Here is a 16939-nt window from a genome sequence, read left to right as displayed (position 1 = left end):
TATAGATATATCACTGTTTCTGTCCATTCATCAGTAGATGAACATTTGGGTTATTTCCACTATTTGGCTATTATAAATAATACTGCTATAAACAGTTGTGTAAAGTTTCTGTGTGGATGTATCCTTTAATTTCTTTTGAGTATATACCTCAAAGTGGACTTGATGGATCAAATAGTAACTATACATTTAACTTTTTTTTAATTTAAGACCTTTATTAACAGGTGCTTGCAGTTTGTTGACTTTTTTGAAAAAATCAAGTTGTAAACTTTTATTACAAATTAAAAATGAAGTTCTTAAAAATCTCAACTTGACCAGATATGAAACAATTTAAAAACCTTTAAAGGTGCATTGAGAAAAACCAGGCTTTTTTAAAAAACACGTTTGTTATTACCAAAAAAGACATCTTTAGGTAAAAATAATAAAAACCTCATGCTGCATAGATAATGCAGATAGTTCTAGTTATCTGGTCAATGGGCAAAAAACAAGCACTTAAGGTCTTCAGCTCCAATCTTGTTCATTTTTTTATTGCTGGAATTTCATATTCATTTATTCTTGTTGGATGACTAAACCGGACGATGGTGGAGATGGTAGGCCGGCATTTACTCAGCCCCGCCCTGCTCAGCCTCGGGAGTGGACGAATTCTCAGCTGGTGGATCGGCTGCTTTTGTCTCTTTGCCGTCTTGTGGTTTAGGGTTTTCTGGGTATCTGCATCGGTAATTGAAGTTGCTGCGGTACCGACGTTGAGGCGGCTGCTGACCTTGGGTCTCATCGCCTTGATTCTCTTTATCCTCTTCATTGCCGTCCTCTCTGGGCTGTCTTTGGCGAGGAGGGCCCCTGCGGAATCGTGGTCTATAACCGCGATACATATTCTGTCTTACTGGTGGTTTACCTTGTTCTCCTGCACCCTGGTTGTCAGCACCCTCCATCACTTCTCCCTGTACGGGAGGGCTGAAATACTGTGGTCGCTGCCCATAGCATGTGGTAAGGTGGGAGCCTTCGCCCACGGTGGGCGGCGTTGTTGGTCTGGCCTTCAGGAGCGCTCTCCGGTCCCTCGTTCTTTTCCCCACTCTCACTATTGTGGTAACTCTGCTGGTAATTGCGTGGAGGACTCCTGCAACGTGGAGAGCCTCTATAATGGTTACGGTCTGCTGCATATTTACTGCCTTGAACTGGAATTCCACCAGGGCCTGTAACATTTGCTGCCTTCACACCCTTTAAAACTCCTTCAACAACATCAGACTCCACAGTTTCTCCATGTCCTACACTGCAAAGGTACTTCCTGGGGTTATTCTTTATGGCAGTCTGGTGTACAAGCACATCTTTGGTGTCATTCCTGTTGATGAAACCATATCCGTTTCTTACATTGAACCATTTTACTGTCCCCAAAACCTTCGTTGCGATGACCTTCTTGTCCCCGCCGGCAGGCGCCGCCGATGTAAGGCCGCCCGGGCCACCGCTCCCTGCGCCGCTGCCCGTGGTGCCGGGCTGGGTGTTGGCAGCGCTGAGGGCGGGGGCGGCGGGCGGCTGCTGGGTCTGGCCTCGCTGCTCACGCTGGCGGTGACCAGGGCCGGCTGCGGCAGCTGCTCCTCCCGATGTGTGATGGTAACTAGGCCGGCGGCAGCGGTGGGGCTGCACAGGGCTCTCTGGGGTCCGCTCTCCACTCCCGCTACAGATCGAACTCTAACTTTTTGATAAATTCCAAAATGTTTCCTACAGTGGCTGCACAAATTTACATTCCCACCAGCAATATATGGGGGTTCCAACAGATCTAATAAGGATTTTATTTTATTGTATTTTAAAGAATCATTATTTTATTTGTTTTTTTTTAAATTTCAAAATACTAAGGGGATACAAATATTTTGCTACATGGATACCTTATATAATACTTAAATTGGGGCTTTTAGTGTGCCTGTCACCAGAATAGTGTTCATTGTGCCTGACAGGTAAGTTTTATCCCTGAGCCCCCTTCTTGGTTTCCAATGTCCTTTATATCTTTGTGCTTGTGTGTGTTGATCATTTAGCTCCCAATTATTAGTGAATACATGTGATGTTTGTTTTTCCACTACAGAGATACATCACTTAGGATAATGGTCTCCAGTTCCATCTAAGTTGCTGCAAAAGACATTATTTCATTCCTTTTTACGGCTGAGTAATACTCCATGGTATATATAATACATCAATGCAAAGATACAGATGTACATCCATAAGAAACAACAGCAAAAAGGGAACCATGACCTCCCAAACAAACAAAACAAGGAACCAGTGACTGATCCTAAGAAGACAGCAAAATGTGAGCTCTCTGATAAAAATGCAAAATAGAAGTTTTAAGGAAACTTAGTGATCTCCCAAATAACACAGAAAAGCAATTCATAAATTAAGCAGAGACATTGAACAAACAGATTGGCTTCTATTAAAAAGTCCAAAAACAATAGATTCTGGCATGGATGCAGAGAGAAAGGAATCCTTATACACTGTTGGTGGAATTGAAAATTAGTACAGACTCTATGGAAAAGAGTATGGAGATTCCTTAAAGAACTAAAAGTAGACCTACAATTTGATCCAGCAATCCCACTACTGGGTATTTACCAAAAGGAAAAGAAGTCATTTTATCAAAAAGACACCTGCACTTGAGTGTTTACTGCAGAATACAAATTCTTTTAAAATGTCAATGTAAAATCCATCATGATAGATCATAACTTGGGTTATACAACAAATCAACAAAATTAAGATAATCAAAATCATACAGAGTTTTTTTTCCAACCATAATGGAATTAAACTAGAAACAAATAGTACTAAAAAAAAAATCTTCAAACACATGGAAATTTAAAAAGCACACTTTGAAAGAATACATATGTCAAACAAGAAGTCTCTGGGACTGCAAACTAGTACAACCTCTGTGGAAATATGGAGATACCTCAAAGACATAGAAGTAGAACTACCATTTGATCCAGCAATCCCATTACTGGGCATCTACCCAAAAGAACAAAACACATTCTATAAAAAAGACATCTGCACTCGAATGTTTATAGCAGCACAATTCACAATTGCAAAGATGTGGAAACAACCCAAGTGCCCATCAATACATGAGTGGATCAATAAAATGTGATATATGTATACCATGGAGTTCTACTCAGCCACAGAAAACAATGGTGATATAGCACCTCTTGTATTATCCTGGATAGAGCTGGAACCCATTCTATTAAGTGAATATTCCATGAATGGAAAAACATGCACCACATGTACTCACCATCAAATTGGTTTTAACTGGTCAACACTTAAGTGCACATATAGCAATTATATTCATTGAGTGTCGGAAAGGTGGGGGGGAGGGGGGAGGAGGGGATGCGTATATACACACATAATGAGTATGGTGCGCACCATCTGAGGGATGGACACGCTTGAAGCTCTGACTTGGGTGGGGCAAAGGCAATATATGGAATCTAAACATTTGTACCCCTGTAATATGCTGAAATTAAAAAATATATATATTGTATGCTTTCAGGATGGCTGACTGGTAGCACCATAATATTTAAACTGGAGTTCAGCAAAAAAAAAAAAACCCAAAAAACAAAAAACAAACAAACAAACAAACAAACAAAAAAACAACAAAAAACCAACCACACAAACAAAAAACCCTCATAATAGTACCCACAATAGCAGAGATAATTTGGCCACAATATTAAACTAGCACTGGTGGGTTAATTTTAGAGGTATTGCTGAGGACCCTTCCAAAACATGTCCTACCTGCCAACAAGTGAATTCTGGTAAAACTGTGAAGGTGGACAATTTCCAAAAGTTCTGAATACTTTCAAATGGACTTTACACCAATACCTCCCGCAATGGGCTATGAATATATTCTTTTTATTATTTGCTTTTCCTTACTGGAGGCCTATAACCTTATTAAATTTAGCAAGGAAAAAAAAAAGGTTTGTTTTCATGTTTCCAGCCTGGAAAATTCCAATTTCTTCTCTAACAGCAGAAACACTTATTTTACAGTCATTGTTACTAACAAGTTCTCTAAAGTTCTAGCTTTTGGTGAAACACTTCACTAACTTTATCATCCATGGTCTTCAGTAAAAATAAAAGTATTGGAATTCTAAAACTAAAATTAGCATAGCTGTCAGAAACCCACAAACTTCCAAGGCCCAAACTACTCTTACTAGCCTTGTGACAATAAGCTCAAACCTCTCTAGGACCCACAGGTTATCTCCTATTGAGTTAATAGCAGATTGTCTCAAGCATTTGGAAATTTCACTTTCAATCCAGATTCTACCCTACTACAGACTTATATGATTAGATACTCATACAACACTTCCACCTTTATTAACAGGTAACAAAGTACATTTACAAAATACCCACCTAAACAAACTCTGTGTAATCTACAATCTGGAGATTTGGTCTTCTTAAATAGATATCAGAAGAAACTGAGTTTGAACCTAGTTGGACAACATTTTTCAGGTACTGCTGCCAAGTGGCATAACAATAAAACTCTAAGGTGTTGATACTTTTATTCATGTTTCTCAACCTAAAAGACATATATCACTTCCTCCTAACTACTGGGATATCCATTCTATCAAAATACCTTAAACTGAGGATTCATAGGAATATTCCAGAAGCCTGTTACTACAGAAGTGGACAGCTTCCACCCAAGACAATGGAATGAGCTTTTACTTTCAAAAATGAGCAGCTTACACCGAAGATAATGCAACAAGATTGATTTTTCAACACTCTTCTGAATCTTTGCATTACTACTAATCTTACTCTCCCTTATCTTCATCCTGTTATCTTTGACCCCATATAGTCTCCTTCTGTCAGAAAAACAAAATTCTCCTGTATATTTTTTTCCAAACCATAGCTACTCTGAATTTAACTGACTGCTGGATATGACATCTTTCACTTGACCTTGCTGAAATATGTATATGTATACATATATGCAAATGCTTCATGCTGCACCTGTATACTGTAAGATAAATAAATAAACCCATGATTACCTGGCTCTCTAAATAGACCCAGCTGGGTTCATTGCCTATATTTTATAATATAGGTCCCTGACTTCAAGAATTAAGGACTAATAATCAATTTTTTTTCTGAAAATTTCTTGTGTTACAGTTGGTCCATGGATCTTGTCTAGAGAATTAAATGCTACTGCTCAGCCCCTGTCACATCAAAGGATTCAACTCTCCCTGAAACAAATAGAGCAGTAGAGAGTGACCTGAGTCCACTGTCGAACTGTATTCTCTAAATAACCTCTGATCAGCAAAATCTCAGAAATGATTAAAACCTAGACATCACATGTGGCCTTACTTTGTCTGCCCTTGGCTGAAAGGGGACACTGGAAAAGCGAAAAGTAGCCCCTGACATACATGAGCTGGCCTAGCATACTATCAGGAAGGCCTTGGTGCTCTCCTATTGAACATGAAAATTTTCAAATATCATCAACTTCAGATAAGACCACTCTGTGACTATGATTGATCAAGACAAAAACATGACTACTCCATAATCAGATCTGAACACTAAAAAATACAAAGATTGTCTAAGCCACACAAATTACCAAACTTGCCCCTATCCTGGCTAATATAAGTGAAAGCCACTTCTTTACCAAGTATATTCTTAGCCTCATTCTAGGCGTCCATTCTTCTAGATAAGATTTATTAAGATACCCAAAGACAGAATTATGCATTTTCTCATAGGATCGAATCTAGAGTGAATACCGACATCCTTTCGATCCTCCCCCAAATGAAGCCCAAATCCTATAAGTTTTTCTCACATCCTCTTACTGAGATGACTTTCCATGATGTGTGTTATCCCTGAAATGAGTAATAAACCCAACTTGTTCAACTACTGATATGTTCTTAGTGGGCCATGACAAGAGGGTATTTATACTCAAAAGCATTATTGACAAAGATTAGGGAAGACAAAGATGAATGGAGTTGTATACTATATTAATAGATGGGAAGATTCAATATTTTAAAGATATTGATTCTCCCCAAATTGAAAAGTGACAATCAAAATGCCAAGGCTTTTGTGTGAACATTGGGAATGAATTCTAAAATATATATAGAAATGCAATGGAGCATGAATAGTCAAGGCAATCTTGAAGAACAGAGCTGGAAGACTAAAATTACCATATATTAATACCTATCATAAAATTAAAACAATTAAGACAGTGTGGTCTTATTACAAGGATAAACAACCCAACCAATGGAACAACATTGAGTATATAGAAACAAACCCACACATATTTGATCACTTGATTTATGACAAATGTGATATGATAGTACCATGATGAAAGGTTTTCTTTTCAATAATGGTGCCTGATCAATTGAAAATGGTATGGCATGTTACCATCTAACATATGGTAAAAAGGAAACAAATCTTGACCTCTGATCTCACATCATACTCAAAAATAAGTTCCAGATTATTTTTAGATCTCAAAATGAAAGCTAAAACGATATACATTTTTAGAAGCAAGCATAGAAAAACTTCATTGTCACCCGGTGTACACAAGGATTTCTTAAACATGACTCAAAAAGCACAAGCCAGAAAGAAAATTAATTGATATATATATGATGAATAAGAACTTCTCTTCTGTTCCATTGGTCTATGTCTCTATTTTTGGGCCAGTACCATGCTGTTTTGGTTACTATAGCCTTGTAGTATAGCTTAAAGTCTGGTAAAGTGATGCCTCCAGATTTGTTCCTTTTTCTTAAGTTTGATTTGGCAATTTGGCTCTTTTCTTTTTCAAATTAAGCATAGAATTATTATTTCTAGAGCTGTGAAAAATGACATTGGTATTTTGATGGGGATTGCATTGGATCTGTAAATCACGCTGGGTAGTACGGACATTTTAACAATGTTGATTCTGCCAATCCATGGACATGATATGTTTTTCCATTTGTTTACATCATCTGCAATTTCCTTCCTCAGCGATTCATAGTTCTCTTTGTAGAGATCTTTCACCTCCTTGCTTAAGTATTTTCCTAGGTATTTTATCTTCTTTGTTGCCATTGTGAATGGTATTGAGTCTTGGATTTGACTCTCAGCTTGACTGTTATTAATGTATAGGAATGCTACTGATTTGTATACATTGATTTTGTAGCCTGAGACTTTGCTGAATTTATTAATCAATGCCAGGAGTCTCTTGGCAGAATCTTTGGGGTTTTCTAGATATAAGATCATATCATCAGCAAAGAGTGATAGTCTGACCTCCTCTTTCCCCATTTGGATACCCTTGAATTCCTTCTCTTGCCTGATTGCACTGGCTAGGAGTTCCAGCACAATGGGAAATAGAAGTGGTGACAGTGGGCATTCTTGTATTGTTCCAGTTCTGAGTGGGAATGATTTAAACTTTTCCCCACTCAGTATGATGTTGGCTATGGGTTTGTCATATACAACTTTTATAATTTTGAGGTATCCTTCATCTAGGCCTATTCTGTTAAGCATTCTTATCATAAAAGGGTGCTGGATTTTGTCTAATGCTTTTTCTGCATCTGTTGAGATGATCATATGATCTTTGTTTTTGCTTCTGTTTATGTGGTGAATCACATTTATGGATTTATGTATGTTGAATCACCCTTGCATCCCTGGGATGAAGCCAATTTAGTCATGGTGGATGATTTTTTTATGTGCTGCTGAATTCAGTTTGCTAGAATTGTATTGAGGATTTTTGTATCTATATTCACAAGGGAAATTGGTCTATAGTTTTTTTTTGTTGTGTCCTTTTCTGGCTTTGGTATCAAGGTGATACTGGTTTCATAGAATGAATCGGGAAGGATTCCTTCCTTCTCAATATTATGAAATAATTTCTGCAATATGGGTACCAATCCCCCACAACCCAGATATAAAACCATCCACATGTTGACATCTGATCTTTGACAAAGTAGACAGCAATATACACTGGGGAAAGAATCCCTATTCAATAAATAGTGCTGGGAAAATTGGATAGCCCCATGTAGAATATTGAAACAGGATCCATATCTCTCACCACTCACAAAAATTAATTCAATATGGGTAACAGACTTAAATCTAAGACATGAAACCTAAGAATTCTAGAAGAGAATTTGGAAAAACTCTTCTAGATATCAGCCTAGGCAAAGAATTTATGAAAAAGACCCCCAAAGCAATCATAGCAATAACAAAAATAAATAAATGGGACTTGATTAAATTAAAAAGCTTCTGCACAACCAAGGAAACAATCAACATAGCAAATAGACAAGCTACAAAATGGGAGAAAATATTTGCATGCTATACATCCAATAAAGGGCTAATAACCAGAATCTACTAAGAACTCAAGGAAATCAGCAAGAAAAAAAATCAAACAACTCCATTAAAAAGTGAGTAAAGGACATGAACAGAAGCTCCTCAAAAGAAGACTAATGGCCAATAAACATACAAAAAAAATCCCAGTGTCACTAATCATCAGAGAAATGCAAATCAAAACCACAATGATATATCACCTAACTCCAGTGAGAATGGCTTTTATCAAAAATCACAAAACAATAGATGCTGGCATGGATGCAGAAAGAAAGGAACACTTATACACTGTTGGTGGGACTGCAAATTAGTGCAACCTCTATGGAAAATAGTATGGAGATTCCTTAAAGAACTCAAAGTAGACCTACCATTTAATCCAGCATTCCCACTACTGGGTATTTACCCAAAGGAACAAAAGTCATTTTATCAAAAATACACTTGCACTAGAATGTTTATTGCAGCACAATTCACAACTGCAAAGATGTGGAATCAATTCAAGGGCCCATCAATTCATGAGCGGATTAATAAAATGTGGTATATGTACACCATGGAGAACTACTCAGCCATAAAAAATGAATTAATACCTTTTGCAACAATCATGGAACTGGAGTCCATCCTCCTAAGTGAAGTAACTCAAGAATGGAAAAACAAACACCACATGTACTCCCTATTAAATTGGAAATAACCGATGAGCACTCATGTGCACAAATGGAAGTAAAACTCAATGGAAATCATGCAGGTGGGAGGGGGAGGGGAGTTGGGTGAAATCATACCTATCAGGTACAATGTACACTATCTGGGTGATGGGCACATTTATAATTTTGACTAAAGCAGTGCAAAAGGAATCCATGAAACCAAAACATTTGAACTCCTGTAATATTGTAAAATAAAAAAAAGAACTGCTGTTGATTGAAAGATAATATTAAGATAGTGAAAATGCAATACTATACCACCCACTAAAATAGTTATAATGAAAGAAAGAAAATACCAAGTGTTCGTTAAGATGCAAAGAAACCAGAACACTCATTCTCTACTTATGAGAGTATAAATTGGTATAACCACTTCTGGAAACTTTTTGATAATAGCTGGAAATATGCATAACCTGTGATCCAGAAATTGTGTACTTAGGCACCCAACAGAAGTGCATGCAAAAGTTAATGAAAAGACATGCACTAGAGCTGTGGTCCCCAATCCCTGGGCTGCAGACTAGTACTGGTCCATGGCCTGTTAGGAACCAGGCTGCACAGCAGGAGGTGAGCAAGCAAAGCTTCATATGTGTTTATAGCTGCTCCCCATAGCTTGGATCATCACATAAGCTCCACCTCCTGTCAGATCAGTGGTGGCATTAGATTCTCATAGGAGTGCAAACCCTACTGTAAACTGCTCATGTGAGGGATCTAGGGATCACGCTCCTTATGAGAATGTAATGCCTGATGATATGAAATGGAGCTGAGATAGTGAGTGGCTGCAAATACAGATTATCATTAGCAGAGAGGTTTGACTGCACAATAAATGTAATGCACTTTAATCATCCCTAAACCATCCCCTGCCCCAGTCCATGGAAAAATTGTCTTCCATGGAACTGGTCCCTGGTACCAAAAAGTTTGGGGACCATTGAACTAGAGTATTCATAACAGCATTATTCATTTCAAAAACTGGAAATCACCAAAATGCCCATCAACAGTAGAATGGGTTAAAAAAAATTCTGATATGTTCACAAAATAGAGTACTATACAATAAGAAAAATGAATGATTGACTGCTACAAACAATATGAATACTGACTGGAAGATGCTAGACATGAAAATAATTATAATGTATGATTCCAATTATATAGAGTTCAAAAATAGGTGAAATAAATCTATGGTGTTAAAACTTAGGATAGTGTTTACCCTTGGGAAAGAGGGTGTTCCAATGAATGGAAGGAGATGTAAGGGGGACTTTTGGTTGCTGGTTATATTCTTTTTGTTGACTGGTTGCTGGTTATACAAATATGTCCAATTTGTGAAAATTCATTGAGTTGTATACTTATAATTTATGTACTTTTCTACAGAAATGTTATATTTCAATTAAAGTATGGAAAAACAGACTTAGAAGGACATATACTAAAATGCTAACAGTAAATATCTCTGGTTGGTGGGAACATGAGTATTTTTAAGATTTTTTTGACATGTTCTTATATATTCCAACCTAATAATAGTAAAGTCTTATTATTTGAGTCTGAATAAAATATCACTGCTTAACAAATGAATTGAGTCTAAGTGAGCATTACAATTTTAGATATAAAGGGATAAATATTATAAAAAGTTGGGTATAACTACCACAATGTTATATCTATACCTCATCCAGAAATGAGACTTTCCATATGTGAATTTTCTGTGTAATTACATTATTACTTTGAATACCAACCCTTTTGAAAGCATGGTATGTATCTTCTGGATTCAAAATTCTATAATAGATATTTATCTGCCTTCTTAAACAGAAGTTAACTTTTCTTGATGAGTCTATGTCATTAATGACTATACTATAGAGTGAAGAATTTGAGAACAATTATGACATCTAGGGCTTTTTGTCCTTGCACCAAATGCCCTAAAAGAACTATAATATTTTAATTCTAATGTCAGTTTTGAATATTGTTTCCATCTCCTTCCCTTTGAAGTGTCTCCCGGTTGTCCCTTCTTGCTGCTATAATATCTTCTAGCTGACTTCTAGTATTTCTCATCCTTCTTAATTTTCTGTCTTTACTATCCATTGGCCTGGGAAAATAAATGGCTAGTCTCGTTTGAAAAGTTGTTTAAAAAAAGGTTAACTATGAGTAAAGAAAAAACCACAATGATATACCACAACACACCCACCAAAATGCCTACAATTAAACAGAATGATAACAACACATGTAGACAAGAACACAGAGCAATAGAAACTCTCATACACTACTGGTGGAGGTGTAAACTGGTGCAAGAATTTTGAAAAATTCTCTGGCAATATCTCTGAAAACTAAAAATACTCATACTTCTGATCAAGCAATTCCATTCATAGACTTATTTCCAACATGAATATACTCATGAACCAAAAGACATGTGCAAAAATGGTTCATAGCAGCATTATTCGTAATAGCCACAAACTGGAAAAGAGGTAAATGTCCATCAACAGTTGACAGGATAAGTTTTAGTACATATTCATACAATGGTAAACTATATAGTAATGAAAATAAACAAACTACTGCTATACATGACGTGGATAAATAACATAACATAGTGGGAGTTTGTTGGAAAAAGAGCGATACTAATAAATACATGCTGTCTAATTCTATTGATATTTAAAGTTTGGGCACAGACAAAAATTAATCTGTGATGCTAGAAGTCAGAATAGGGGTTTCCTTTCAGAACAAATGAGAGGAAAGATATTGGGAGGAAGTGCCATGGGAGCTTCTGAGATGCTGGTAATGATTTATTTCTTGATTGGCACTGTGGTCAGATAGTATGTTAAATTTATCATAATTTATAAAGCTCTATAGTCATGATGTGTGCATTTTAATCTGTGTATGTCATGGTAATAAAGTAAAAATACCTTATTAAAATTATGCTGAAGACAAACAATTGTATGGAAAAATATTCACGTTTTAAAAGTATAAAAAAGAGGTCAGAAAGTATCAAAAGAAGTTCATAATGGAGAGTATGATCCCATCTTTTTACATCACATTTAAACAAAGAAGAAAACATGCCATATGTCACAGTCACAGGCACAGCTCCTTTGTTATTTGTTTAGCAATAACTAGAACTGTTTGGAGACTTGTGGAATAGAAATGACTGAGACCAGAAGTGTAGTCCAATGTGGCTAGGGAACAGATTTCATGGAAGGATGTGCTTGGGGATAAAGATAGAGAGCCAAGTGGGGACTAAGTTTTTAAGGGTTTAAATGCTGTGGAATGGGATTAGAATGTTATTTCAGAGGTAAGATATTATCATTGAACATTGTTCTTCTTTATTAGATGGAGAGTGTTGGTAATAGGAGGTCCAACTCATGAGCTGGTTTCAGGGGGAAAATTTTTTGTTTACAACTGAAGAGATTAAAACTCCTCTCTGAATTTGCCTCTGGGAAGCACCTAAGAGAAGGAACCCTTCTGGAAAAGGGGAAAGACCAGGGTGAGAGACTCCATCAGATCTGATCTCACTCATACCTTTGTAGCAGCTTGGAAGATGCTGCTGCTTTTGGAAACATTCTCCCAAGGAAGGATCAGCATACAAGCCACATATTTCTACCTTGTAGAACCTACATATTCATTTGTATAAACATTGATCTCTTTAGCCAAGTTTGACCAAATCCATTGTCCTGAACTACCTACATTTGTCTTGTAGAAAGCACATGGGATGTAAACAATGTCAGAGGTGAGTTGCCCCCACATGTGAAGTTACTGGCCTCTGAAGGAATTCCAGGACACAGGATTACTTAATGTATCAGTATTCATTACCATCAAGAATTTAAGGAAGGATTTCAATTGTGGCTGCCGATGGCAATCTTATATAAATTTTTTCTCTTCCCAATGCTCTACGCATTCCTTGATGGTTGAAGGCTAGAATTACAGCTTTGCTTTAGCCCAACGGTTTTGTAGCACTTCCAGAAAATAAAGTAGCTGACCCCTCTCTTCCTGGCCAAAGTGTTTGGATTATGCCTCCCCAAACACCCATGTACACTTACACACATACACATGCATGAACAACCCCCTGAATGAACAGGCCCTATTCTGGTGCTGCCATTTCCACCCTGTGGGGCCACAATCAGTTCTAACATCAAAAAATGAAGAACAGGAAATCCAATTGTTCCTGTCTAGACACGTTCATACTCATCTTCCATCCATCCTAGCATACTGGCTCTAGCCACCCTGAGTGACTGGCTGTTATACAAAATTATTTTGTACTTTCACTCCTCTGGGCCTTGCCTGTTGTTGTTCCCTCAGATTAGAATACCCCTATAAACCCTTCTCATCTTTTTCATCACTTACAGCTCAACTCCTTCTTCAGGCAACTTCCCCCAATCTAAGACACCCCAGACTAAGATGTAATTCATTGCTTACTCCTTCTTCTGTGTTTGTACTATATGTTAATTGACCCTCCTTCAGAGCACCCATTTCCATCTATTTTACACGAGTCATGTTTAATAAATAGGGCTAAAGGTCAGATGTACTTATTCTTAAGACTGACAGACCTGGGTTTAAATCTTGGTGTCTTTCACTTGTTGCTGCTTCACTTTGGACAGGTAAATTCACCTCCCTGACCCAGTTTACTCATCTGTAAAATAAGGATCATTAACAGTAGCTACCTCTTAGCTAAGATTATATGATTTAATATGAAAAGAGCAAAAGCACCAGAAACAGTGCCTGGTACATAGTAACTGTTCCATACGTGTTAGCTCTCATTGATATTACCCTGTTTGAACCTATCTCAGAATGTAAGCTCCACACAAAAAGGAATAATCATTATGTTTGTCCTCTGATGTACCCTTAATACCCAGCATTGAGCCTGGCATGTGGCATGTGGTCAAGAAACATCTGTTGAGTGAGTGGCTGCATTAATGAATCTGTAAAATAACTGTCATCATTAGCATCCTCCTCCTCCTCCTCTCTGAATCCTCTACTGCCTATTAGCATGACTCTTTATACCCCACAGAAAAACGTCAAAGTGAAGCATCATTGAACACCTCCCACTCCCTTGCCCCTTTGCTTTATCTCTGCTACCGCCTTTCTTGAATTCGCTTCTCTAACAAGTTTGAGTTCAGCAGCAACCATTTCAACCAGCCTCGCTTGCCCGGCAGGGCGGGAGTGGAAGACTGGGAGTGGGGCGTGGCCACCACGTCGCAGAGCCTGACTGCGCCTGCGTAGCTTGCGGCAAAGCTAAAAGCTCTGAGGCTTGCGGTCATTGCTGGCCAGTGCTCGTGTAGGAAGGTCGCTCCCCAGATCTCACTTCTGACCCGCCCAGCTCCTGGGTCTCGGGCTTCGGCTTTGTGCCGAGGCACCAACACACGTACCGTCCTCTCTCCGACTGATCGCTGACCTCCCCGTTCCGCTCCTGTCTCCTGGAACCATGTCTCTGGTAAGCCAGAATGCGCGCCACGGCAGCGCAGAGACCACCGCAGATTACAGCGACGGCCTGGGCGAAATGCAGGCTACTAACGCCTCTGGGTCCCCCATCTCCATGCTAGTCCCCGATGCCCCCCAGGGCCTTCGGGCGCCATTCAACCCTCAGGGTGCCAGTGCTTCCCAGGCTGCTCAGCACCCGAATGACCTCGAGGTCCTGATCGATGAGCAGTCCCGACGTTTGGGGGCGCTCAGGGTCCACGACCCTCTAGAAGACAGGTCAATTGCTTTGGTGAATTTCATGCGAATGAAAAGCCAAACTGAGGGGTCTATCCAGCAGTCAGAGATGCTAGAGTTTCTCAGAGAATACTCAGATCAGTTCCCTGAGATACTCAGACGAGCTTCAGCTTACCTGGACCGGGTCTTTGGGTTGAACCTGAGGGTTCTTGATCCTCAGGCCGAAACCTACAACTTAGTCAGCAAGCGGGGTACTCAGACCACGGATCGGATAGCAGAGTCCCTGGACATGCCAAAGGCAGGTCTCCTGGCCCTGGTCCTAGGTCACATCCTCCTGAATGGCAACCGGGCAAGAGAGGCCTCCGTTTGGGACCTGCTGCTAAAAGTTGATATGTTGGATGAGCCTCAGAGGATCAACAACCTTTATGGGAACACAAGGAACCTCCTTACTACTGACTTTGTGCGCATGCGATTCTTGGAGTACTGGCCAGTATATGGCACTAATCCCCTTGAATTTGAGTTCTTGTGGGGCTCTAGAGCCCACAGGGAAATCACAAAGATGGAAGCCCTGAAGTTTGTGGCAGAGGCCCATGATGAAGAACCCTGGAGCTGGCCAGAAGAGTATAACAAGGCCATGGAGGCTGACAAGGCCAAAGAAAGAAGCCAGGCTGCTGGCTTAGAGTTCTGGTCAGAGGACACTATGAATGATAAGGCAAATGATTTGGTACAGTTAGCCATTAATGTCACTGAGGAACTGCTGCCAATACATCAGGATGAGCTATTGGCTCACACTGGCAAAGAATTCGAGGATGTGTTCCCAAATATCCTCAGTCGAGCTACTCTAATCCTTGATCTGTTCTATGGGTTCTCTCTGATTGAGGTTGATACCAGTGAGCACATCTACCTCCTTGTCCAGCAACCAGAATCAGAAGAAGAGCAAGTGATGCTAGAGAGCCTGGGGAGACCCACTCAAGAATATGTGATGCCGATCCTAGGTTTGATCTTCCTGATGGGCAACCGTGTCAAAGAAGCCAATGTCTGGAACTTGCTTCGGAGATTTAGTGTGGATGTAGGGAGAAAGCATGCCATCACCTGTAAGCTTATGAGACAGCGCTACCTGGAATGCAGGCCACTGTCTTACTCTAATCCAGTTGAATATGAGCTTCTATGGGGTCCTCGAGCTCACCTTGAAACCACCAAAATGAAAGCCTTGGAGTACATGGCCAAGCTCTACAGAAAGAGACCACAGGACTGGCCAGAGCAATATAGGGAGGCTATGGAAGATGAGGAGGCCAGAGCCAGATCTGAGGCAACTGCCATGTTCTTCTTTGGCCCCATGTGAAGTCTGGGGAAGATGTATCACTTCAGTTTAATGGCATCAGTTAGAAGGGCCTTGGGAAAATGGGCACTGGGGCCCGAAATGGGAAGTCTGGAAGGGTTGGGGTGGGGAGTACACACTGTGCTTGCTGTCTGTGTTCCAGTTCTAATAGTATTTCTTTCCTTTTAATATACCTATGAATTAGGTTTATAATCAATGTTTATAAGTGAAATTGCTCATTTGCCATCCCTGTCTTTTTTCAGTATAAAAATTCATAGCTGTGTAAAATGTATTGGTAATATTTACATCTTTGAAATAATCAGTAAAATGATCTGGTACTGGACTTAATTTACAATAACAACACACACATAACAAAAACAAACACAAAATGACTGATCTGTGGTTGTCTTCCCTTTGTGTCTTCTGCTATGCATATATATATTTTAAAAGACTGTCATTTAACTGTATTGGCTTCACTGTTCCAGAGTGTAGTGAAAAATAAAAGCATAATGAATTATACACTGTGCTTATGCACTCATTTATTCTATAAATATTTATTAAGCACCTGCCATGCTCTGAGCACAGTGCTCGGTGCTAGGAATATAAGGGTGAAGAAGACCCAGATGGGCCACAGGGCTTAAGGGGGTGGGGTCATGGAAGTAAACCAGCAATTATATTAAGCTGCAGCAAGTGGTATAATAGGGGTAAGCTCAGAGTGCTGTGGGGATTCCCTGGGATAACTCCCAACTTTAGGTGCTGGGAGGGATGGTGGAGAAGGTGATGGGCTCCAAGAAAAGCTAGGGAAAGTACACGGGTGTCAAGCAGGGGATGAGTGGGGGAGTGGTCAGTGGTGGTGGTGGGGAAGGTGGTATGGAAGTGAAGGTGGTATAGAGGGCTGGGGACAAGATGTGCTTTAGTGACATCTATTGGGAGACCTAAGGTTAAGGAAAGGGAAGGGGAACAGAGGTTGAGGAGAAGACAGGGGCGATGTGTAAAACACCTTCAGGGAATTTAAAAGTGGCTCAGAAAGACAATGTTGAGTTTAAGGGGGGAATGGGAGAGA

The 16939-nt window shown here is 39.4% G+C and overlaps 2 protein-coding genes across 2 annotated transcripts; one reads left to right on the top strand and one right to left on the bottom strand.

The window, feature by feature from the left end:
• Positions 1-200: 200 nt before the first annotated feature.
• LOC123628221 (Y-box-binding protein 1-like) lies at positions 201-14164 on the bottom strand. The gene is given in 4 exon segments (XM_045537853.1): positions 201-975; positions 977-1535; positions 1538-1710; positions 13983-14164. Coding segments are annotated over 4 exon segments (1290 nt in total). The 3' UTR covers positions 201-599.
• MAGEE2 (MAGE family member E2) lies at positions 14130-16395 on the top strand. The gene has a single exon (XM_045538939.1). The coding sequence runs from the start codon at positions 14329-14331 to the stop codon at positions 15898-15900; it is 1572 nt and encodes a 523-aa protein (XP_045394895.1). The 5' UTR covers positions 14130-14328; the 3' UTR covers positions 15901-16395.
• The last annotated feature ends 544 nt before the right edge of the window (positions 16396-16939 follow it).

The sequence above is a fragment of the Lemur catta genome, chromosome X (genome assembly GCF_020740605.2).
Source record: "Lemur catta isolate mLemCat1 chromosome X, mLemCat1.pri, whole genome shotgun sequence".
NCBI lineage: Eukaryota > Metazoa > Chordata > Mammalia > Primates > Lemuridae > Lemur > Lemur catta.
This window is presented reverse-complemented; position numbering and strand designations above follow the sequence as displayed.